The sequence below is a fragment of the Acartia tonsa genome, chromosome 9 (assembly GCF_053477335.1).
Source record: "Acartia tonsa isolate MP-2025a chromosome 9, ASM5347733v1, whole genome shotgun sequence".
Taxonomy (NCBI): Eukaryota; Metazoa; Arthropoda; class Copepoda; order Calanoida; family Acartiidae; genus Acartia; species Acartia tonsa.
The window spans coordinates 36,397,128-36,422,097 of NC_137268.1; the positions used below are offsets into that span (position 1 = coordinate 36,397,128).

A 24,970-nucleotide genomic window follows, 5' to 3' on the forward strand; every position below is an offset into this window, starting at 1 on the left:
GATATATTTGAAGAAAACAACCCCTCTTATATAGACATGGCTATGAAACTGGACTTGAGTTTGCCCTGTGTAGTTTCATCTTTATATCTTGTAGATTTAAGTATAACAGATGAAACTATGAAATATTAATTTTGTTATTCCATATTTCTAAGCACTTAAGAATATGATTTGTGTGTTTGTATTTAATCATCTAAACTTGGGATTTAATAAAGTTTTGAATAATATTTATATATTTTTTTAATTAAGTTCCTCTTACATTATAATCTACCTAGACTCTATAGTAGGCAAATGAGGTACCCAAGAAAATTATAAAACTAAAAACCATTGGGTCTTCCGGAAACATTAGATTTAAACAAACAAAGTAGGTAATTGTTTATAATATAAGATTTATACCTAAAATAAAATAAACCTAAAAGCATTATACTACCACAAAAATAAATAGGTACCTACCTTCTTCTTCTTTATGTGCTTGTGTCCTCCTTCCCGTTGTAGTTTTTGTTTCTTAGTATTTTTCTTTTTCTTGTTGTCCTCAGGTTGTTCCAGAATTTCAATATCACTTTCCGCATCTGAATAATATGAATATTAAGATCTTAGGAATGGCTAAAAGTATTTGATTACCTACACTTGTATGGAAACTTTAGGTATAATAATCACAAAAAAACTGGTTTTAATCTTATAATTAAATTGTTCATTTTATATCCGCGAAAGCTATTTATAATAAGATGCGAGAAATAACTATTATTTCACATGTTATGATGTTGGCCTAACCTTATTCCCGGGTTTAAGTCACCGTGTGCTACAAATAAAAAATAATGGAAATCTTACCTGGTTCTGCTTTCACTACATCGTTGATCACAATTTCATCTAAATAATACAAAAAATCTCAAAACATAATAGTCAGAGCTATGTACATGTATAGTATGGGTAGTAAATGTAGTAAGGAAGACATTTTCTAGTATGGCTTCGAAACTGATTATTATCCGCTGGATTAGAACGAATTCTCAGCTATTAGGAAAAATTATGTAGATTTAGCATCGAATTATAGCAGGGGTGTATATTCTGCACAAGATTTATTTTTTTTCCCCTGCTACAAAATTTTTTATTTTTTTTCCCCCCTAGATTTTTCTTAAAAAGTAGGGGGGAAAATAGAAAAATATTTAAAGAACTCTATTTTATTTATTTTAACCCTCCTACCACACATTTTTTTAGTTCTTTTAACCAAGGAGGGGGGCGAAATGGAAAAAATGTTTTCAGTTTTCTTAATTTTTACATTTTTTTCCCTCCAACCACTTATTTTTTATTCTTCCCCCCCCCCCCCCTGAGCCGGGGATCCCATGCAGAATATACACCCCTGAATTATAGTCAATTTCCTTGAATATCCTAATAAAATTCTGGTGGTATCTCAAGGGAGTATATTCTACATGGGAGAGGGGGATACAAAATATGAGGGGGGGGGGGGGGGGTAGGGGAAATGAGAAAAATAAGGAGTACCCACTGAACTTCCCCACCCCCCCCCCCTTCATGAGGAAAAAAATCAAATATATACACCCCTGTAGTACCCTCCCTCAAAATAGTAAAACCTTCAGCGGCTAGCGAGATCCTTCAGTACAGACAGACTGACAGACACAATCACATAATTAGATCCTCTTACTGTTATATAAGGATATTATATATTGACCTGGTTGTATGATGATATCATTGTCTTGATAAGAAACATCATTTTCGTCGAATGCTTCTTCATCAAAATCTTCATATTCCTAGAGCAAATATTAAATAGGTTTTTAAATAGTAAGGTACCTACTTTAATTTCCCTTTCAAAATTCTGCCTGATAAATGTTTGTAAAAATAATCACTCATTTGTTGTATCAGAACCTTAGGTACTTTTTGTTAAATCTTGATTGGTTGGTTCAAACTAGAAGTGACTAAACTTTTCAACCAATAATTTCAAAAAACAGAAGATTTTATTGAGAATAAAACAAAAACTTAATACCCACCCAAAAAGAAAGTGAAGCGTTATGTATGTTCATAAAAGTTTAAGAATCCTAAAACATGTCAGAAAGATATCTTAATGGAAAAAAAGACGACCATAACTATTAACCACTAGGATTACTCCATAATAATCCAGGGGTGTATATTATGGAAAATTGACCCTGCTAAGGGGGGGGGGGGGGGAGGTTAAAAAAATAAAAATAAGTTGTTGGGGGAAAAAATGAAAAAATTTATAGAAAAGAAAACTTTTTTTTATATTTTTCTCCCCTCCTTGGTGAAAAAAAAACTAAAAAAAATGTGTAGGATGGGGATAATATAAATAAAATCAAGAGTTCTTAAATTTTTTTCTCCCTTTCTAGCTTGAAAAAAAAAACCAGGAGGGGAAAAAAATATAAAAATTTGCATAAGGGGAAAAAAATTGATCTTGTGTAGAATATTACCTGTACGTTGGTGTAGCTAGCCAAGGGATCCATTGTTACTTCTTCCTCCATACCTCCTCCTTTATTTAGATCATACTTCATTATAGTCAAAGATAAGGTAATTTTATTCCCTGGCTGAAAAAAAATATTTAAATATTTCCCACTAACGTAACATATTACTATTTTTCCCCAAGGAGAGGGAAAACTGTTTACAGTTATCTTTTTTTCTTCATCCCCCCTCCCCTTTTAGCATACACTCCTGTCCTGTACTAGTCAAGATTCAATAATCTATCCAACTAAAAAAATGAATCACTTCGTATTATAAACAGATTTCCGCGGATATTAAAATGAAAAATTGTAAGGTAGGGCAGCCCCCAGGGCGCCGAAGGCACGGGCTAAACTCGTATTAATGTTTTTGATGACCAGAGGCACATCGCCATGAGAAGCAAAGCTAGCCTTAATAAATTTCAAAATGACAGATTCTTAAAGCTCTGGATTGGAACAGTTTTTTTTGTTCACTTGCTTCTACTCCTCACTTTTTTATTATACTAAGGGAAGGGGGTTAATGCAACCATCTCGTAATCAATGATTAATTGGCATCTAGAATTCGAATTTCGATCTGAAATTTAGCATGAGTAATCCTTTGTAGGTCTATTTTCCCTAAATCGAACAAAAAGTTGGAAAAGTAACGGCTAACGGCTAAAATTCTTCAGTTTGCATTAACATCCAGCTTAACAGCAATTGGCTGCTCAAATATAATTTTTTTCCAACAACTTTTTATGCCTTTATATTTTTACAAGTTTCATTATTCTACTAATCGTAATATGATTTATGTCACTTAGACTGAAGAGGGTGTCTTATTCACAGAAATATAATTATGAAGAAAAGGATTTCCACTGCAGTGAATTTATCAAAATATATATATCCCTGACATTCAGTATGAACTTTATACCTAATCGTCCCATTTTATACCATTTTCTCTGAAAAAAAAAACACATTATAAATACATACAGACAAGAAAGAAAACAATCAAAACATAAAAACTGACAATTTTTATATTTCTTCAAATCATAAGACTTTTTGGGATAGATAGATAGTTAAAATAGACACATATCAAAAGCAGATACATGTAATAAAAATCTTTTATCTATAACCAAAAAGTCATATCAAAATTTATTAATATCTGTATGGATGAACAAATCATAAAACATGGTGCACAAAAAAATCACAATTCATATCATAAATCAAAAGATTAGTAATTTTGCTATTGTTTACCTAGTTGTTTTCAAATATGATACTGCTAAAAATTGTTTTTGAAGAAAAAAGATGAAAGTTATAGTTTATATTTATGATAATATAGTACTACATTATTTATGGTGCTAAATAAGTAAAAAGTGAAACATTATATTTCTAATGAAAGCATTTTTCTATTCTTTATACCTATTTATTTTCATAGTGCTAGCTTTATAGTGTGAGATGAATTTTTTTTTAAAATCACAAAATAAGCTTTTTGAAAACATGATCAAATTTTGCTAATAAAATTTCAGTAAAGAAATATGAATGTCTTCTTTTATTAAATATTTTTTTGTAGAAAAAATTTTAAATCTGCCTTTTTATGACATTTTAATAAAACTTATTATTGTAAAACTGAAAAAAGGACATCGATACTTCATTGAGGGACAGGCATTTAGTGATTTTAATCAATATGAATCATTTCGTGAAAATATTCATTTTTATTTTTTTTATTCTTGCACTTTTATTCAAAATTATTGAAGCAACAAAATCATCAAAGATTTCAATCTAGATCGCACAATCGTATCAAAATGTGTAAATTACTCCTGATGTGAAAAACCAAATCTAAACGCATGAATCTAACTTGTAACTAAAATTTTTAAAAACTAAACATGAAAAGTTGTTTTTTTTTCCACGGAACCTGAAGGGATAAGACAATGGACAATAAATTGATGTACAACCCAATTTTCGATTAACAAAATTACCCCTTCTATAAGCTAATAAAATATTAGTAGAAAAGTTTGGAACAAATGTTTTTAAAACCTAATCAAGATAATATTCAAGTACCAACAAATGGAGGATCTTGTTTATAAAACTTTTGGTACCAATGTAATTTACAGTCTTGTGTCCCATCCCTCCCTGGAAAAGTAAAAAAAACTTTATCAAAAAGGAAAAAAACAAAAACTACAACTAAAATTTATTATCAGGACTCGAGTCTTAAATACTACCACCAGGGCGGGAAAAACACTCAGAAAAACAAATGAAAGAATTCCTCAACTTTAGGGGAACAACAGGTGCAAAGTGCATCTTAAGAAAACCTCTTTTGCCTCTAACTTTTCTGCAAAGCGAAAAATATTTATATTAACAAATTAATAAAGTTCTTAAACTGGTTGTGGTACGTTTTGAAATTTCGATTGTATGTACCATGCACTGTTGTCCCTGGATAAAACTATATTTGTTTTCTAAAATATTTATCCCTACCATAATAACTACAAGAAAAAACTAATTGCACATAAAATCTGGGAAAACCTTGGGTGCTGGAAGCAGAAAGAATCAGGTATAGTATTATAGGTATACAATGACCTCACAACGATCACAAACATTATTGTTACTGCTTATCTAGATTTTATTCTTAGCTAACTAGTTAGAATTCAGATAAGAGTTCACAAAGAAAAATAAAGATAAAATAGAAATCTTATGGGATAAGACAATGGACAATAAATTGATGTCAACCCAAATTTGCAATAAACAAATTTACAGGTTAAAATTATTGTTGGAAAAGTTTGAACAATGAAGATTTTTACAACACTATCAAGATTGGATACTTCTTATATCCAAAGTTTTTAAAGCAACGAATAAAAAGATGTTGTAGAATGTGGACCAGTGTAACCTACATATCCCCTTCATTAAAAGGGGGGAGGCGGATGTGCCACTTTTTGAAACCAAAACTAAAAGTCAAAGGAACTCAACTAAAAAAAGAGTTACAGGTCTGAGATTTTGCATGGCAGTTGCTTAATAGGGGTACAATATGGAACTGTAAAGAAACGGCGGCGCAACCGCCGAAAACCGCCGAGAAAAGGCAAAAAAAAATTCGGCGGGAAACGCCGGTTTTCGGCGGTTCCACCGCCGTTTCTTCACACTTCCATATTGTACCCCTATAAAGCAACTGCCATGCAAAATCTCAGACCTGTAACTCTTTTTTTAGATGAGTTTCTTTGTTGACTTTTGGTTTTGGTTTCAAAAAGTGGCACATCCGCCTCCCCCCTTTAATGTTTCTAGGTATTCAAAAGAACAAATCCTGTAAAAATTACCTAGGTAGTTAATCTTTTTTTTTTTCATGATATCTACCTAATTTTTAGCTAGCTGGCTATGAATCAAAAATAAGCATAAAAACTACAGTATTAGTGCGAATATTAAGTATGAATACAAGTTTAAAAATACATTACACAATAACACAAACATAATTAAAACATATTCAGTTAATCCTGTTTTTGATATCATCAATTCATTAAGATTGTTGAATTTTCTTTTTCTTCCTTCTTTCTCCTCACAAAGCCAAAGAGGGGACAAAATTTCATCAAGATTGGAAATTATAATTTCCAATCAATTTTTTGTTCTTTCATATACACAACTTTATCTTCATCTAAGCATTTTTAATAACAAACATTTCTGTTATTTAAATTTAATATAGATATTAAGATAATGATTTTGTTGTATATGAATTAATCACCGTCGTATTTGTGTGACATCTAAAAAGCACAGTTTTATTTTCATGATTTTATGATCTTTTTCAAGCCTTTACTCAGAAGAAAGATGTCTTATAAAAAAAGATCTATTAATGAAAAAAGCTTTAAGTTTATTTTTTATCACTAGTGAATTTAGGAATAAAGTAATTAAAATCATGGGATCAAGTCAAGCTGAGTGTGCCAATGGCAACAAGTAAAACAGAGCGTGCCAATATTCCCCCTAGTCAAGTAGAGTATGCCAATATTCCCCCAAGTAAAACATAATATGCAAATATTTCATCAAGTAAAGCATAGTATGCCAATAGTTTATCGAACAAAAAGATGAATTTAACATATTTTCCGATTTATATTATAATAATTCAACCTACAAATTTACTACTTTATGCACGTAAAATATATAAACTAGCAGTTGTGTCCCTAGCATCTAGGAGCTCTTTATTCCAAGTAGTAGAAAAGTTACGAAAATTAGCCTAAACCATTAAAATTTCAAAATAAAAGATCTCACTAATCGATGGACTGTTTTGGTTCTTCTTTCAATGAAGCTTCTTATTGGTCCTTCAAAATACCATGATTTTGTTACAATAGTTTTTCTTTTTAAAACTTAAACGTAAAGGAGATTTTCAGCTCTCTCCTTCCCTCAAATGCCCCTAGAGACATCGAGGGGGGGGGGGGCAGGGGTGGAGCCGCTAGTATATATAATATGTATACATAAATTATTTCAAAATTTTAGAAAAAGCAAATCTTGACAAGTAAAGCAGAGTATGCCAATATTACGCCAAGTAAAGCAGAGTGTGCCAATATTCCCCCTAGTCAAGTAGAGTATGCCAATATTCCCCCTAGTCAAGTAGAGTATGCCAATATTCCCCCAAGTCAAGTAGCGTGTGCCAAAACAGGCTATTGGCATACTCATCTTGACTTGATCCAAATCATGTTTCAGAATACATTATTTTCAATCATTTAGCATATAATATATCTATTACATACGTTGTCTATGAAAATAATCACTTTTTGGTACCTCTAAAAAACTTTGGGTACATATATTATGTAAAAATCTCAGAAGATTCTTATTTTTTTCACTTTAGTTTTGAGCTTTTTTTCATATTTAATCACTTTTTAATGAGCGTCTTTTTCAGTGTCACTTAGATAATAACAAATGATATTACAATACATAATCAGATTATAATTATCATTAATTGTAAATTCATGAAATATTTCTTCTGGCTGTATTTCATCTCATAGGATTGATCTGGTTACCTTTAAACATTGGATAAAGTTATTTTCATGGATTTTTTTTATCATTTCTCTTATTTTGAAAGCCAATTTTTATTTTTTTGTTTGGTGTTTGATTGGAGGTATTGGGTACCTAGGTACATTTTAAAGGAGATCAAAAAGAGGAGATTCTTTAAGTGAGAAAAGGAAAAGATAACTTTGATTTTTTTACTTTGACTTCAAAATTTCAATAATTAATTCTTTAAGTTTTGCAATTGATATTTTCTTCAAATTGCTTGGATTTCTTAAATTTTCGATGATTTTTATCGTTTAGGTTTTTTATATTTCAATAGAATATAATACACTGATGAAACCTTATTGTTTGACTGAACGATGCTAAATTTTGATTGGTTGGAAATAATCATATGCTCAGTTTCTATTGGCCAGAGTACACTCTTGGCCATTATTGGTTGATTGATTTGTCGAATTTTCCTGGCGGGAAAACACTGACAACCCATTGGCTGATGGGAAATTACTGAAATTCTATTGGTTGTTGAAGTGTGCGGCAGGCAGCGCAAATGTCGGATCCAACTTCTGACTCAATTTTACATTTGGTAGAGCGAATTGTTCCAATTTCTTCCTCTCCACCAATCCTAGATATAAAATGAAGAGTTAGTCAGGGATCTTAATCTTAAGGGATAAGTCATTAGACGATAAAATGTTTATTTTAATCCTCAATGATAATATCAAAATTAATTGTTTAATTTGGCGGGAAACGACAGTTCCACATTGTACCTCTTTAAAGCAACTTTCATGTCAAATTTCAGTGCTGTAACTCTTTTTTTTAGTGGAGTTACCTAGACTTTCAGTTTTGGATTCAAAAGGGATTTTTATTGAATTGTGATTAGTTGGCTCATTAAATTGAGCGACCAAACGTTTCAAAAAATTTTATCTCTAGAAGGGATAATTTGTGTATCCTCATTTTGGATGTACATCAATTTATCGGCAATTGTCTTATCCCTTTAGATTCCTGATTGTAATATGGCCAGAAATAAAGCTAGCTAGTTACCTGTAAACAAAATCTTCATCTACACTATAGTGCTTGAACAACTTTCTCATTTCTGGAATCATGCGCCCGACATGGTTCAATATATATCTAAACAAAAATACAGTTGTACAATAAACAGTTTTCTCGTATTCATTCGATAGTGGATATAGAAATAACTATTCCATTGAAAAGTAAAAACTTAAGATAGAGATTGTACCTTGTTATCCTAGGAATAATTATTTAACCATGAGATGTATAGGATATTTATAAAACACCAAAAATTGTGTTAAAAAGCTAAAAAAAAATGCTTTTAGTGGATGTATTGACCTTCTGGTAACGATTATATAGTTGCTATGCTTTCCAATTCATTCCTATCTATTTAAGGACTTATCATGGAACATTTAAAATAAATAGGACAAGCTATCCGTTACGGACGGACTGACCCTAATTATAGAAAGCTACGCTATAATAAATATTATATATATATCGCTTGTTTCATGGGCCGGGTAGCCAACACACAGACGCAGTACTGCTACTCTGTCAAGCAGGTGAATATAGATAGATAGATAGATAAAAAATAAAATTCCTTGCTTGTTTCATAAGTCTATGAGCAGGGTAGCCAACACACAGACGTAGTCCTTCTACTATGTCAAGCAGGTGAATATAGATAGATATAAAATAAAATACCTTGCTTGTTTCATAAGTCTATGGGCAGGGTAGCCAACACACAGAATTAGTCCTTCTACTATGTCAAGCAGGTGAATATAGATAGATATAAAATAAAATACCTTGCTTGTTTCATAAGTCTATGGGCAGGGTAGCCAACACACAGAATTAGTCCTTCTACTATGTCAAGCAGGTGAATATAGATAGATATATAATAAAATACCTTGCTTGTTTCATAAGTCTATGGGCAGGGTAGCCAACACACAGAATTAGTCCTTCTACTATGTCAAGCAGGTGAATATAGATAGATATAAAATAAAATACCTTGCTTGTTTCATAAGTCTATGGGCAGGGTAGCCAACACACAAACGTTGTCCTTCTACTATGTCAAGCAGGTGAATATAGATAGATATAAAATAAAATACCTTGCTTGTTTCATAAGTCTATGGGCAGGGTAGCCAACACACAAACGTTGTCCTTCTACTATGTCAAGCAGTTGAATATAGATAGTTAGATAGATATAAAATATATACCACCAACACACAGATGTAGTCCTGCTACTATGTCAAGCAGGTGAATATAGATAGATAGCTAGATATAAAATATATACCTTGCTTTTTTCATAAGTCTATGGGCAGGGTAGCCAACACACAGAATTAGTCCTTCTACTATGTCAAGCAGGTGAAGATAGATAGCTAGATATAAAATAAAATACCTTGCTTGTTTCATAAGTCTATGAGCAGGGTAGCCAACACACAAACGTTGTCCTTCTACTATGTCAAGCAGTTGAATATAGATAGTTAGATAGATATAAAATATATACCACCAACACACAGATGTAGTCCTGCTACTATGTCAAGCAGGTGAATATAGATAGATAGCTAGATATAAAATATATACCTTGCTTGTTTCATAAGTCTATGGGCAGGGTAGCCAACACACAGACGTAGTCCTGCTGCTATGCCCAGCAGGTGAAGATAAATATATTTAAATATATACTTTGCTTGTTTCATAAGTCTATGGGCAGGGTAGCCAACACACAGACGTAGTCCTTCTACTATGTCAAGCAGGTGAATATAGAAAGATAGATAGATATAAAATATATACCACCAACACACATATGTAGTCCTGCTACTATGTCAAGCAGGTGAGTATAGATAGATAGCTAGATATAAAATATATACCTTGCTTGTTTCATAAGTGTATGGGCAGGGTAGCCAACACACAGACGTTGTCCTTCTACTATGTCAAGCAGGTGAATATAGATAGATATAAAATATATACCTTGCTTGTTTCATAAGTCTATGGGCAGGGTAGCCAACACAGAGACGTAGTCCTAATACTATTATTCAAGCAGGTGAAGATAGATAGATATAAAATACATACCTTGCTTGTTTCATAAGTCTATGAGCAGGGTAGCCAACACACAGACGTAGTCCGGCCACCCTGTCAAGCAGAGGACCAAGTTGATGATCAGCTGCAAATTGGGGAAAGTCCCTGGTTACCAGTTTTCCACACAGCTCAAGCTGAAAAAGAAAGATTTTTTAAAATTTAGACAAAGTCTTATTTTTCAAGAACTTTAAATTACACCGGTACCCAAGGTTTTTAAACCACATTATGGTATTTGTTGTCTGATGTCTCATTAACATTATTGATTTATGATTGGTTGGTCCCTAATCTTTAAGACCTACCTTAACTTTCAAAGTATCCGATATCTCAACTCTATGATGAACAACTGTAGTGGCCTGAGCTGACCCATCGAAAGCATGTGGCAACGAACAGTTGAATGTCTGAACCTAAATACAAGAGATGTATTACCTAGATGATCAATCAGACAATTGTAAACAAATATCTAACAGATTTTTTTAGTCACATGATTCAATCATATAAAAAATCAAAAGTAATGACATTTTCAACCGATACAATTTCCCTATATCTATACCTAATTTATTCTAAATAAGAAAAATAAAATAAGTTCAATAAATAAATCTAAATTCAGTAAGAGCCATTTTAATATGGAACTTGTTTATAACTTAACTAAAGGAGGATCCTTATTTATCAATAATAAAACTTAATAATCGAAGACGATAATAAAATTGTCCACATTTTTACGCGGTATCAAATTAACAAAAACGAGCGAAATTGCTTATACCTGTGGACACAAGAAGCTGCAGCCTTGCTCATCAGTAGTATCCAGCTTCCAGACAGATTGGTGGCTGGGCTTCGAGGTATTCACCTTTCCAGTTTCAGTTTCACTAAATAGTTTGAGTTTTTAGTTGTTTATCTAAAGAGAAACTTAAGATATTGCAAAATAATCAATGTAGTTATTATTTTAAAAGTATAATGTTAGTATGCGTAGCTCAAATACATATGTCTGTCTGTCCGTATGGGATAAAACGGTGGCTATAGCCGGCTGATAATCGCCTATTAATTTTCAGCCGTTTTGACTCAAGCTGTCTAAGGACAAGTTCTTATTTTATCAAAAGTTTGGTTCTAAAAAAAGTTTACCGAGATTAACACATTTCCCCTAAAAGCGTTAGACAAATCCTGAAATGCGTGCTAACCTGTCTGAGTTTGCAAGCTGAATTCCAGCCTCTCCAGAGAGAAGGCTCCGGTTTATCACCAGGGAATCCAGTTTCGTACAAGCAGTACATCTAGATAAAAATTTAACTGTAAAATATTCTAAATAATGTAACGCTGGCTACATTTTTGATGAAAAATGTAATAAATTCACAAAAATAAAATAAAACAAAATCTGACGTAAACCCATCCCAACGAATGATTAAAAAAAACTTTTCAGGGTAATGAATGTTATAATAATATGGTTTGGGTTATAGAACTATGGGAACTATTAAGATTTAAAGTACATTGTACCCTCTTCCGAATTTTCCACAAATCTAAAACAAATGTATGATCATACCTGTCAGCCACGCGGCTTTGCGCTAGAAATACACAGTCCAGAGACCGCACAGTTCCAGCATACGTTCTTCCCTGACTGCTTGTACCTTAATTACAAGTTTAGGTTTTTTTTAAATTATGCTTTTGTGAAACAAAAAAGATTATTGTCATTTCGTGTACAGACATTCAAAATGCACATAAAAGCTAAAATTATAATAAGAAACTTACAAGCTAAAATAATTGAAAATTTGAAGAAAAAAGTCAAATTAAATATACGCAAAATATGATGACTAACACACTTACACTGGGAGATGGACATCTATCCTGCATGGATCTATAGGAGAGTATTTTTTAAGCCCCCCCCCCTCCCCCCCAAAAAAGTTGAAAATATCAGGAAATATACACAAAAAAAAATTTTGTGGACCACTGCTTTGGTGGTTTTTAGGTTTATAAAATAAAAAAGATAGGAAATATCCTCTTAGAAATCCCCCCCCCCCCCAGAACTATGAACTCTAGAAAAAAATATAAAAAAAGAGAAGAACGCCAAAGGATATATCTGCAGAAAAATAAAAATTAAAGATTGGCTAACAACATTTACTATCCTCACCAAAGGGGTAGTTTCACGAAAGGCATTTGAACTTAATTTAATGAACCGCTTATTTTTTCCTGGTGAATTGGTTAAACTACATTTATATGGCATATATTTGAAAGAATTTCAATTTTCTACCACGTAGTTTTTAAAATATCAAGACTTGAAAATTGTCTTTTTAAATTGCATATATCACAAAAAGACGATTTTTAAGTCTTGATATTTTAAAAACTACGTGGTATAAAATTGAAATTCTTTCAAATATATGCCATATAACTATATTTTAACCCATTAACTAGCAAAAAATATGCGGTTCACTAAATTAAGTCCAAATGCATTTCGTGAAACTACCCCTTTATCTATCTTAATGTCCTACTATCTATCTTACCTATAAAGTTAGTATCCACAGTGAAATGATACTTGCTATCTTGTCCAGAAAGTTCCAAGGCTTGGCTGACCGTTTCGACAACCTCAGGTCCAAATGATCCAAAACAAGGCCTAAAATATTACAATAATCCAGTAAGGTTGTTTTTGCCTGTAGCTCAAGATTTCTGAACTGATTGAATTCTACATTTTAGGGTGGCTTTACATTGTTTTGGGCTATTTTTACGTCCTTTCCTACCCCTTCGAAGTGCGCATCTGCTAGTAATAATATATAATCTAACTTTTGAACTTTTGTGTAATACCTTTCTTCCTTTTTTATTACCTTATCGAAAACTTGTTCTATGGTGTCAAGGAGCTCTGTATTCCAACTAGTGGGGGACAAAAAAATAGTTTAATCCATCTCAAGACATTTTTTTCTTTACCTGAGACTAATAAGCTGATACAGTAAGCTTAAACCTCCATCTTGACTTGTTCTTGATACTATATCCTTTACAGTATTGCCCTGCGGAGTCGGATATTATAATATACAAATTAAAATAACACGTCGTTGTATCAGTCTATCTATGTGTACCAAAAGTTGATGGACTGTCTTTTTAGAAACGATTTAACGTAAGACAATTAAGGATAAATTAGTCTGCCCTCAAATTTCTGTAGGTAAACAAAATTACCTCTGTAGACTAAAATTATTTATTATTAATAAAAAATTGTACACTTAGGTAATAAATATTTGATAAAAGTCCCCAAAGGTTTTAAGCCTATAAATGAAGTAACGACGCCAGTCACAGTCCTAAACATATATTTTACAATATCCATCCCTGAATCTTATGATCATTGATGCAGAGTTCACAGAAATCTCCAGAGATGTACAGGTCGTACTTCAAAATGGCCGCCACATCTGTGTACAATTTACATTATTTTCCCGCCAAATTTGCTGTTCATAATATCCCGCTATTTTATAATAATCAAGTTTACATCAGTTTTTTGTTGAAGGTGCTGGAATGTTTTAAAACAGTATTAAAAACATAGTTAGGTGTCTATTTTATAAAAATTGAACGATTAAAGGACAACCCCTGACTATGTAAATGTAACTTGGTATTCATAATTTAGATAATTTCTTGTGAAGTTTTGTAAAAAAAAAATTAAATTTTGTGGTTTTGGTCTAAGTTATCCTTGGAGGCAGAAAGAGTTATCTTTTAACGTGTCAATCTTTAGTTAATCAAAATGAAGTTTCTTTTAATTTCAGTATTGTAAAGTTATTTATGTTTTATATTACCAATTTAACCTTACATTAAAATTTTTAGAAAAATTGAATAAAAGCTTAGGCCTAGAAAAAATAAGTAAATGTTCCTGACTGCATGAAGGACAGCTTTCTAGCGGCTCCATACCCAGCCCGCACGGACAGGTGGGTCACAGGCTCGATACTAACCAACTCCCAGTCCCCGATGGTTCCTCCGATCTTACCACCTTAAATAGATTGTTTTACTATATTTTTAAAAACAAGGATGACAACATCCATAAATGCAAAGCTCAATAAATCATAGAAACGAACATTAAACAATGTCTTCAATGTTATTTACATAGATGTCTAAACAAGAACTGAGTAATTTTTTTTAAACAGGATGGTTTATTCTGACATACCAAGATCATACGACTTAGAGTTGCTTCGTGTAAAAAATATGCCAAATCATCAGATCATAGGACAGGAATCTTAAGGGATAAAGCAATGAAGGATAAATTAATGTATCAATAAATTGACTTTGTATAGGTATATAATTTATTGGCGAGAAAGTTTTAAAACTGCTAGTTTGTACAAACCAATCAAGATTTAAAAAGAATCTTTAAACTAAAGCCTATGAAAAGGAAAATATTTTTTTTAATTTTGGGAACTATTTTTCAGTTCAATGTCCCCATCCCTCCCACAGTGGGATCTTTTGCCAAAAAACGGGACATTTAGAGTAGACAAAAGTAAACTTCAATAAATAAGCTTGTATTTGAAGAAATGATGTAATTTCTTTTGCTTTAACTCGGAAATAACTTAAATTTTGCCTCTGTTAACTTCTAATGTGCATTTGGTAAGTACGTCTTGCTGTTTTGGAGGAGCGAAGCTACCCTATTTTTAAAAAATCTATAAAACTTCATAACTTTAGTTAGGATAGGAATATTTTAACAAAATCAACGTCTATGTAAATATTTCTTCAATGCAAACAATGTTTGTGAACAAGAATATAGCGTCAGGTGCACCCATTTCGAGTCCCGGCATTTTTAGGTAGGTCCAGTATAAGTAAAATAGGACACTTATAAGGCATGTTTTCAAATATTTTTTTTACAGATATAAACAACAATAACATAATTTTCAAAACACTTTTGATTTTGTGTTAATACCTTTATTCTAGGTCTAGCTATCTTCATTTAAAGTTTGTATAAGAATATAAGCATAATTACTTAAATTATATTCTCTCTCAAACGTATATTTCTCTCTCTCTCTCTGATGCGTATATAATGTTTTTGCAACATTATAATTAATCTCCAAATTTGAATTTCTGCTGGACCAAAACCAGTTAGAACCACAAATATTTTTAGAACACATGAAATTTAGCAAAGGGGGGGGGGAAAATGTGGTGACTCGTGCCACGACATACCAGCAATTTTATTTTGGGTGCTACTCCCTTAGTTTTAGAGATAATTGGGTGAAATCTTTTGGGCTGGGTCACTAATTACCCCAACTAGAGGTATCTTTCAAAAAAAACGGCGGCGGGTCCGCCGCTCCCGCCGTTCGCCGCCATTTTCCGCCGCCGCCAAAAAATTTTTTTTTATTGCATTTCTCGCCGAATTAGGCAATTTGGAATCATTTGAGACCATGTTATTTTTTTCAAAAATTTTTCCCCTTATAACCAACCCTGCGGGGGGACTTAGTCATTTTTTTCAAATTCTCGTTTATCAAGGTAAATCTTAAATTCAGTGCCTCTCCTAAGCTTTTAAAGATATTGAGACAAAACCTTTTGAGTTAGATCAGTAAAAAATATTTGAATAAAAAATGGCGGCGATACCGCCGCTCCCGCCGTCCACCGCCATTTTCCGCCGCCGCCGCCAAAATTTTTTTTATTGCATTTCTCGCCGAATTAGGCAATTTGGAATCATTTGAGACCATGTTATTTTTTTCAAAAATTTTTCCCCTTATAACCAACCCTGCGGGGGGTCTTAGTCATTTTTTTCAAATTCTCGTTTATCAAGGTAAATCTTAAATTCAGTGCCTCTCCTAAGCTTTTAAAGATATTGAGACAAAACCTTTTGAGTTAGATCAGTAAAAAATATTTGAATAAAAAATGGCGGCGATACCGCCGCTCCCGCCGTCCACCGCCATTTTCCGCCGCCGCCGCCAAAATTTTTTTTATTGCATTTCTCGCCGAATTAGGCAATTTGGAATCATTTGAGACCATGTTATTTTTTTCAAAAATTTTTCCCCTTATAACCAACCCTGCGGGGGGTCTTGGTCATTTTTTTCAAATTCTCGTTTATCAAGGTAAATCTTAAATTCAGTGCCTCTCCTAAGCTTTTAAAGATATTGAGACAAAACCTTTTGAGTTAGATCAGTAAAAAATATTTGAATAAAAAATGGCGGCGATACCGCCGCTCCCGCCGTCCACCGCCATTTTCCGCCGCCGCCGCCAAAATTTTTTTTATTGCATTTCTCGCCGAATTAGGCAATTTGGAATCATTTGAGACCATATTATTTTTTTCAAAAATTTTTCCCCTTACAAGCCGTCCTGTGGGCGGCGGAAAATGGCGGTGGATGGCGGGAGCGGCGGTATCGCCGCCATTTTTTATTCAAATATTTTTTTGCTGATCTACCTCAAAAGATTTTGTTTCAATATCTTTAAAAGCTTAGGAGAGGCACTGAATTTAAGATATACCTTAATAAACGAGAATTTGAAAAAAAATGAGTCCCCCTGCAGGGTTGGTTATAAGGGGAAAAATTTTTGAAAAAAATAACATGGTCTCAAATGATTCCAAATTGCCTAATTCGGCGAGAAATGCAATAAAAAAAATTTTGGCGGCGGCGGCGGAAAATGGTGGTGGACGGCGGGAGCGGCGGTACCGCCGCCATTTTTTATTCAAATATTTTTTACTGATTTACCTCAAAAGGTTTTGTCTCAATATCTTTAAAAGCTTAGGAGAGGCACTGAATTTAAGATATACCTTAATAAACGAGAATTTGAAAAAAAATGAGTCCCCCTGCAGGGTTGGTTATAAGGGGAAAAATTTTTGAAAAAAATAACATGGTCTCAAATGATTCCAAATTGCCTAATTCGGCGAGAAATGCAATAAAAAAATTTTTTTTGGCGGCGGCGGAAAATGGCGGCGAACGGCGGGAGCGGCGGACCCGCCGCCGTTTTTTTTGAAAGATACCTCTAGTTGGGGTAATTAGTGACCCAGCCCAAAAGATTTCACCCAATTATCTCTAAAACTAAGGGAGTAGCACCCAAAATAAAATTGCTGGTAGATTAGATTAGATTAGATTTATTATTCTTGGGTGTACATACATACATGTATGTCGTGGCACGAGTCACCACATTTCCCCCCCCCCCTTTAATTGCTAAAATAAAAGTATTTTTAAGTCATCTTTATTTAACGACTCCTTTATCCCTTAAATGTCCATTAAAACAGCGAGAACGGCAAAAACCGTTAAAAATCACGCCAACGGCGGCAAATAACGGCGAAACGGTTCGCCAGAGGCAAATGATGCATAAGTCAAGAAAGATCCGCCTTAATAAGTTTGTAAATATTGAAGATGATGACTTTGGGCTCTAAAATGACTCCTTCCCCCTCTAACGGGGGAAAATTTGAAATTAACAAGAACGAAATTGTTCAAACCATGCAATGTAAAATGCTCAATTACTCAAAAACGGACAAGAGGCCCCAGGTTGTGAAAACTGTTTTATACACAATACATGTTGTATATTGATATTATTATTGCAAAACCCGGGGCCTCCTGTCCGTTTTTGGGTAAAATGGAGAAAACTGATTTTTTGGGGTTAAAAATCTTAATATTTTTGGTGAAATTTTCTCACAAAATGTCAATTTACACCACCAAAAAAATAATTTTTTAAATTTTTCTTTAATTAGACATTGGTACAGGTATCTGAAAAGTACCTCAATAAATTTTTTTTTTCATAAGATGAACATAAATGTATTTTTTGTTGCCTTGAAAAAATTGTGTAAAAAAATCTGGAAAATCATCAAAACTGAAAAGAAATTTTTCACTACCTTTTTTAGGATAGATAAAAGTCGATTTTAGATTTTTTAGATGTCCCGATTTTTTTCAAAAGATCCCACTGTGCCTCCCTAATTCTAATAAAAATAAAAGCCTACCAGTGAGGGACACAAGATCTGCTCTGATCCTCTGCAATCTCTCATTATCTTCAGAAATCATATCCCCACCACCATCCTTAGTATCATCCCCTTCATTGTCATCAATGTCCATTCCCTCTTCTTCCTGCTTGCTGTTGCCACCCTCAGTTTCTTGGCTGCTAATACAGATAGTTATACATTACAGCATTTCATTTTTCTAAACTGCTATATTTCAGTTGATAGAACAAGGACAATGATTTCACCACGTAACGCAGCTATAAGAAGCCAATATTATATTATCCTTATATATGTGTGTCTGTTTGTAGATAAGAATCTTGCTAACCACTGAACCGATATGGTTCTTATTTTATAATAAAGAATCTTATAGGTCCAGGGAATGTTAAACCTAACCCAGTCCCAAAACACAAATTTTAAAACTTTTATAAGTGGTGGGTGACTTTCCCCCTAACCACCTTTCCCTCTAATGCCCCTATAGGCCTTCAGGGGCGTAGCCGCTTATATATTATAAAATATTAAGGTCATCAAGATTGTCTGTTAACATCTAGCTTATCACTTAACCGATAATGAGTTCTCCTTTTTAGGGTGCTTCACATAAGAAGGTTTTATGCTATTATTCTGTGTTGTATAAATTCCTGGCAGGTTTTCTGGCGGGTGTGAGTTCATCCTCTGACTGGTTGTCAAGCTCGAGTCCACTCTCTTCTTGCTCAGTATCCATCTCTAGGCCTCCACCTTGCTCCTAAAAGATAGATAGATAGGAAGATGGACACTTAGATAGACTAGAAGAGTTTTAGAAGAAAATCAGGTGTCAGTTTGTTGTCCAAATAGTTCACTTGGAATATCAACATGTTCGAGAAAAAAACTCCTAAATTTAATTTTTTTAATAAACTGAAAATGTAAGGGTTGTATTCGTTTGTTTGTTAATTACTTTAGGTCAGGTTGGGTTAGGTTATATTTGGTACTTGTATCCCCACAGGGTTAGAGCACCGCAGGTGAGAGGGGATTTCAGTACTTGACATATACTTAGAGAGAAAGAACCCGTTTGATTTTAAAATATAATGTTTATATGTTAATTCCCCCCAATAAAATTTACATATAAACGACCTATAAGATCCCTGTCTATATTTTTACAACTTTTTCTTAGCATGTTTCATTTGGTTTTAAGTAAACTTGTTCCACCTAATTTTACTGATGAGATTGAAATCGAAAATAATCGTATAATATTTATCACATTTAATGTGAGAATGTTGTGATTATCATATTCAAAATAAATGCTGTAAAAAGCTTTAAAATATTTAAACACTAGTCTCTCATTGGACATAAAATGACGTCCAATAAGAAAAAGGAATAAAAATATTGGAAAGAAAATTATTTTATTTCAAAATTAATTCTTGGCATTTTGGAATAAAAAATATAGGGGAAAGAAAATTATTTATTTCAAATTTATTTCAGGTCTTGAAATAATATTCATTATTTTATTTTAATTCGAGTGTCAACCAATAAGAAATAGGCATGCTGTTTTAAAAGTTTGGAATAAAAATTATTATTTTTTGTCAATTCCTTTTTTTCAGAGTATAAAATGAGAATAAATTTTCCAACATCATTATTGATTTCTAATTTAACATTTCATACAGTGGGTAATATTTATTTCAACATTTTTTGTCATTCAAAATCAAGTGTCACAAAAATAATAATATTTAACATAAAAAAGAAATTTTTAAAATAATTTTGTTTTCTTTATTTGTTGAAGATTTAAGCCCAAGCTTTTTCTGAGGGGGGAGACCCCCCTCAACCCCCCCTCTCCTGAGGGGGGAAACCCCCCTCGACCCCCCCCCTGACGCTCTCTTCTTTAAATCTTTCATTATTTCTGTAATTTATTCTAACTATCTTATAAATTTCAAAACATGAGATAAAAAAGAAATAATTTGCTGTACATTATTAAAAAATTTAAAAGTTGTATAAAAAATTCCAACATGATTTTTAATTTTAAATACAAGAATATTTTTTCCTATATGATATGTTAAATTTAAATACAGGAATAATTTTGTACTGTGGAATTGAAGAAATAAATGCTGTACATTAGAGTGGCTTGATTTTCAATGATTTTCTAATTTTAAATGTGCTACATACACTTTCTGTCTGAACATCATATAAGAGACCAAAAAATGAAAAGAAAATATTTTTAATAATGGGGAGGCTCGCTGATGCATGTAAACTTTTAGAAAGACACTTGTGGGGAGAATTTTTTTTTTTTTTTTGGGGGGGGGGCAATTATTTTTCTTTCAAAGTATAGCTTTATGCACCTTCCCAATTTTGTCTTGAAGAGTAGAATAAGAATAAAAAATCTGTTTTTAAAACTATTGATCCTAGCAAGAAAAATCCATAAATAAATTTAAAAACCAAGAGATTTTACATTTAATTTAAGATTTTTCATGCTTGGATGAATATTTTTTAAAACCAATTTGATATTCTTATATTAATCAACAAGACAAATTCAAAAAGATGCATAAAGCAATACTTTGAAAGAAAAAAAGTTGCACCTCCAGAATAAACTTCTAAAATTTTTAATGCATGGAAACACCTTCCCCCCATTTCCCCTCAAGGACAAAATCAATTTTTTATATTTAGGTTTCTTATATGACGTTTAAACTGTAGATGTTGATTACAAATTCAATGTCCAAAATTGATCCACTCTACTGTACATTGTTATAATTTAATATTTGATTTGGGTATAAACATTAGACATAGATGGTCAATCTGACCCCATTTTTTTCTTAAAAAGAAACCTTTGTTCACTTTTTGTTGTATATGAAATACAGCCCTATAGGCAACATTATTTGCAACTAAATTTTGCAATGATATAATTTTTAGAAAGATAACTTTATTATAAGAAATTAAATTATTTTTAACTAACTTATTATATGTTGTGTCATACGCTTCACATTATACGATGGAAGAAATATTTTCTTCAAATATTTCACCCAAGGAAAGCTTTAACCTAAGATATTCAACAATTTATAGCTGATACATAATGTAAACAAATTTCCCTTGTGCTGTCTCTAGGTTATCTCTATTGTATAAATGAACGTACAAAAGAGGAGGAGAGAGAGAAGGAAATAGACAGAAAAGTGAGGGAGGGGGGAGGGGGAAGAAATATAGAGAAAAATAGACAGAGATATTTATTGTTCACCCTTAGATGATGTAAATTTTTTGATAGACTTTTTTGAATTTAAGAAAAAGATAGAGAATGAGACAAAACCAAGTATCATATTTTATTAATATTGCTTATACAAGAAAGGTCATTCAAAATTATTTCACCAATATTAAGGTCAAGTGACAAAAATTTAAATTTCCACCTACTTCGCCCCCAGAGGGGGCAATAGTAGAAGGAAAATTCAAATTTTGATCACATGACCAAAATTGTTGAAATAATTTTAATATCCTTTCTAGCATTCACAATATTACGAAAATATGATAAATAACTATTAAACCTATAGATTTAAAAAGTTACCTGTAGGCTTCTTAAAAATTCGCAAAGAATTTTGTTGATAAAGCACATTCGAAAATGAGACATCCTAAACATTAAAATAAACATTTTTAAGTTGTCAAAATACCTAGGTCAGGGAAAAGGGAATGAAATTCTAAAGGGAAATTTTCCTACAACACCACTTTTCAGTTATATGAAAAAACAACTAGAAAGGCCCGCTGTTCTCTGTCCCAACTCAGATCTGGTTTTAGCACTAAAGTGAATGACTGCAATCACCGTATCAACGAAGAAATTGACAACAAATGCCCAGCTTGTCAAGTTTCCCCTCATGATGTCCCCCACCTTTTCAACTGCAACTCCAACCCTACAGATCTGAATCCTATCGACCTTTGGAAAAAACCGAGAAAAGTAGCAAGATTTCTACAGCTAGATGGCAACCCTGAACCAGACCGATGAAATGGCTACACACACACACACATCTCGAGCTAACTTCTAAAGGTTTCGTGATTTTTTTTGTAGAATTGATTGTTACAATAGCTAGGCCTGACCTAGGTAATCAATATTAGAAAATTTTAAATCCACGTTATCTTATTTGTTGGCTCAAAAACTCTGCCGATATTACTTCATCATTATAGAGGATTTAGCTGAATTAATCGTTCATTGTCTAATCTATCTTACCTAATGTGACTTCTGAGCTTTGGTTCAAAGCTAGAGATGGCTGACAGTGTGTCCCTAAGAGTCAGGTTGTGAGCATCTCGGCTGCGAGTGTAATCTCCCTCCTACAATTATAATTACAAATAAATATTACAAAGAGTCTGACAAAACAGATAAATGCAATTGCTAAGAGTCTCAATTAAGCAAAATGCAGAGTATTACATAAGCAAAGCTGCAAAGAGTCTTACTTGAGCAAAGATGCATAAAGGGCCAAAGGCAAAGACCTAAGCAAAGATAAAAAGAGTCTCGCCTAAAGAAGATCCAAAAGTAAAACCTAAGTAAAGTTGTAATTGCAAAGAGTCTCAACAGATCAAAAATAAAAAAAAGTCTCACCTAAGCAAAGATGCAAAGAGTCTCACCTAATTAAAAATGCAAAAAGTCTCACCTGAGCAAAAATGCAAAGAGTAGCATGTAGACCAATGTATCCAATCACATCTCCATTCCAGCTAGCAAAGTCTCGTTCAACCTCCAGTCCTTTGCTGGACACAAGGTCATGAATCTAAATAAATAAAATGAATTTAATTGTATAGGTGTAAGGGTTATTTAGATTATTGACTGGTAGAAATTTGAAGGCAATAATATTTTATTAGATGAAAATTCACAGCTATTTGCCACTTCATTCCAACAAAAAAAATACCTGCAATATTGCTTGTTGATCTCCCTTAAAGCTGGAGGCCGCGGCCTCATTCAACTGATCCACCCACTCAGAGAGTTGATTTAACTTGGACAGTCCAAAAACTGTCTCACGTTCAAAAAAGATCCGACCATCTTTAGTTATCCAAGGGACCTAAAAACAATTATTTTTAAAGATCTTGCCAAAAATAGAATATCTTGAGAAAAACACAATAAACTAACTACCTACTCCTTCTGTAGATTACAATAATGTAAAAGTTTGAACACTGCTCGAACACCCATCAATATTTAACCAAAGTCTCCACTCCATAGATTCAAGGCCAATGCCTGAGAGGGTTTCACAGTGGTCTATTTTGGCATTTTGGTGGACATTTCACCTACCTCTACTCAAAGTCAATTTTATCAGCTTGTAGTTGATAGAATCGTTCAAAATAAAAAGCCTGCGCCTTATTATTACTCAATACAACTTTTATACTCATTTAGAAAAGAAAAACAAAAGCCAACTGGTCTAGAAAATACTTTGAAACTTTGCTAAAATTTCATATTTTCATACTATTTTCTTAAGTGGCAGAGAGCCTAAATTCGATGTTTCTAAGCAATAAAACGTTTAAAAACCTTGCAGCATTAATAAACATTACTGTAGAAATGATTATATAAAGGTAAATGCCCAATCACCAAACTTTGTGCAACATACATTTGATACAACTAATTTGAAGTTAATGTTTTCAGCTGTTTAATAGCTGAATCTAGAAATTGTAAAATTTTGTTATTAATATATACAATAAAATTAATTAGAATACGAAAATTAATTGAAGAAGTTTAATTCTACTGAAATATTTGGGAATAGTCCATTTCGTGGCAACGCACCTTAAGGGGCTATTCGTCGTATTTTTAAGATGGCTTTTGTTAGGTTATTTTAGGTTAGGATAGGGACTATACCTAAACATTTGATGTTAAAATATCATTAAATAGTCTTGTAAATTGGCTAACAGCTGAGCAGCAGCCGTTACCCAGCTGCCATATGACTTAGCCCCCACTATTTTTGAGAGTATTTTTAAGCTCAGCACCCATGAAAACCTACCCCTTGACACGACACAAGCCCTATCTACACATCATACTCTTGGCCACTCTCAGCCGTTTTCAACTGGTTCTCTAGCCGTTAAGTGGCTGGTACAAGAAATTTTTAAAATGGTTATTGGTAACATTTAACATGAATAAAAGCAAAATTATATTTCAAGAAGTTGTTTCCTACGTAATAACTAATGGATTTGCCCTGAAATTGGCAAAAAAAGGCTATACGGCTGAGCCACCAGCCGTTAGCCATCACTTTTCCCCCTTTTTGTTTGATTTATGGAAAATAGGCCTACTAAGGAATACTCATGCCAAGTTTAATAAGGAAATTCCAATTTTAAGTGCCATTTGCGCATGGATTACGAAAAGGATGCATTAAACCTCCCCCCCCCCCCCTTTAAAGAAAATTAAAACATTCACTTTTAATCTCTGAAAGTCTCTTAATCTAGCATAGGCTCTTTGTGAGCAGTTTAAATGCATCAGAAATTAAAATTAACAGAGGAAATAAAAAATGTTTTTCTTGTATTGGAATTTTAGAGTCTGGCCCCTAAAATTAAAGTTAAAATTTTGAATGAAACCGGGCCCTGCAACAACCTAAACTAAACATGAAACTATGGCATTATACCTGTATATTAAGAATAATATATGGTTTGGTATGTTGCGGGGCCCGGTTTTTGGTGAAAAACTTAAAAAACTGAAAATTATTGCCAACATTTTTTGCAAAAATATTTAGGAAAT

The 24,970-nt window shown here is 32.7% G+C and overlaps 4 protein-coding genes across 7 annotated transcripts in view; 1 reads left to right on the forward strand and 3 right to left on the reverse strand.

Annotated features, from left to right (window-relative positions):
* The window catches only part of LOC145328842 (zinc finger protein 639-like), a 42,414-nt gene extending 36,082 nt beyond the window's left edge, over positions 1–6,332 (reverse strand). For 3 of the 4 annotated variants that reach the window (XR_013882657.1, XR_013882656.1, XM_080172749.1), the window contains exons 1-5: positions 3,361–5,336; positions 2,430–2,488; positions 1,679–1,757; positions 826–864; positions 451–566 (exon numbers count right to left, since the gene is read on the reverse strand). Coding sequence is in view for 1 of the 4 variants with exons in the window: in XM_080172749.1 (XP_080028875.1) it covers positions 451–566; positions 826–864; positions 1,679–1,757; positions 2,430–2,488; positions 3,361–3,406 (339 nt within the window). In the remaining 3 variants the exon portion in view is untranslated. Of the gene's footprint in view, positions 1–450; positions 567–825; positions 865–1,678; positions 1,758–2,429; positions 2,489–3,360; positions 5,337–5,768 lie in introns of those variants that run through there. The other variant, XR_013882658.1, reaches the window with a different exon arrangement.
* LOC145328850 (glycine receptor subunit alpha-2-like) overlaps positions 1–24,970 on the forward strand; it is a 316,261-nt gene that overhangs the window by 77,452 nt on the left and 213,839 nt on the right. The window lies entirely within an intron of this gene.
* On the reverse strand, positions 7,114–18,508 carry LOC145328846 (uncharacterized). Its single transcript, XM_080172753.1, has 12 exons — positions 18,331–18,508; positions 14,308–14,424; positions 13,774–13,855; positions 13,383–13,460; positions 12,965–13,074; positions 12,010–12,094; positions 11,654–11,743; positions 11,242–11,344; positions 10,781–10,885; positions 10,476–10,615; positions 8,445–8,531; positions 7,114–8,028 (listed from the first exon to the last, which is right to left on the reverse strand). Exons 1-12 carry the CDS (start codon positions 18,440–18,442, stop codon positions 7,908–7,910), a joined length of 1,230 nt encoding a protein of 409 aa, XP_080028879.1. The 5' UTR covers positions 18,443–18,508; the 3' UTR covers positions 7,114–7,907.
* LOC145328845 (uncharacterized) overlaps positions 18,926–24,970 on the reverse strand; it is a 41,119-nt gene continuing 35,074 nt past the window's right edge. Inside the window, exons 28-32 of the mRNA XM_080172752.1 lie at positions 23,166–23,315; positions 22,914–23,027; positions 22,493–22,593; positions 21,839–21,902; positions 18,926–19,066 (exon numbers count right to left, since the gene is read on the reverse strand). Of these exons, the coding sequence (XP_080028878.1) occupies positions 18,941–19,066; positions 21,839–21,902; positions 22,493–22,593; positions 22,914–23,027; positions 23,166–23,315 (555 nt within the window). The 3' untranslated portion in view covers positions 18,926–18,940. The remainder of the gene's footprint in view (positions 19,067–21,838; positions 21,903–22,492; positions 22,594–22,913; positions 23,028–23,165; positions 23,316–24,970) is intronic.

Excerpts from the sequence above, each read along its gene's own strand:
- LOC145328846 (XM_080172753.1), bottom strand. The coding sequence starts at position 18,442 with ATGGACATTGATGACAATGAAGGGGATGATACTAAGGATGGTGGTGGG. Across the intron at positions 13,075-13,382 it reads TATCAGCTTATTAGTCTCAG|GCCTTGTTTTGGATCATTTG; the intron begins GTAAAGAAAAAA and ends GTAATATTTTAG. Across the intron at positions 11,744-12,009 it reads CAAAGCCGCGTGGCTGACAG|ATGTACTGCTTGTACGAAAC; the intron begins GTATGATCATAC and ends ATTTTTATCTAG.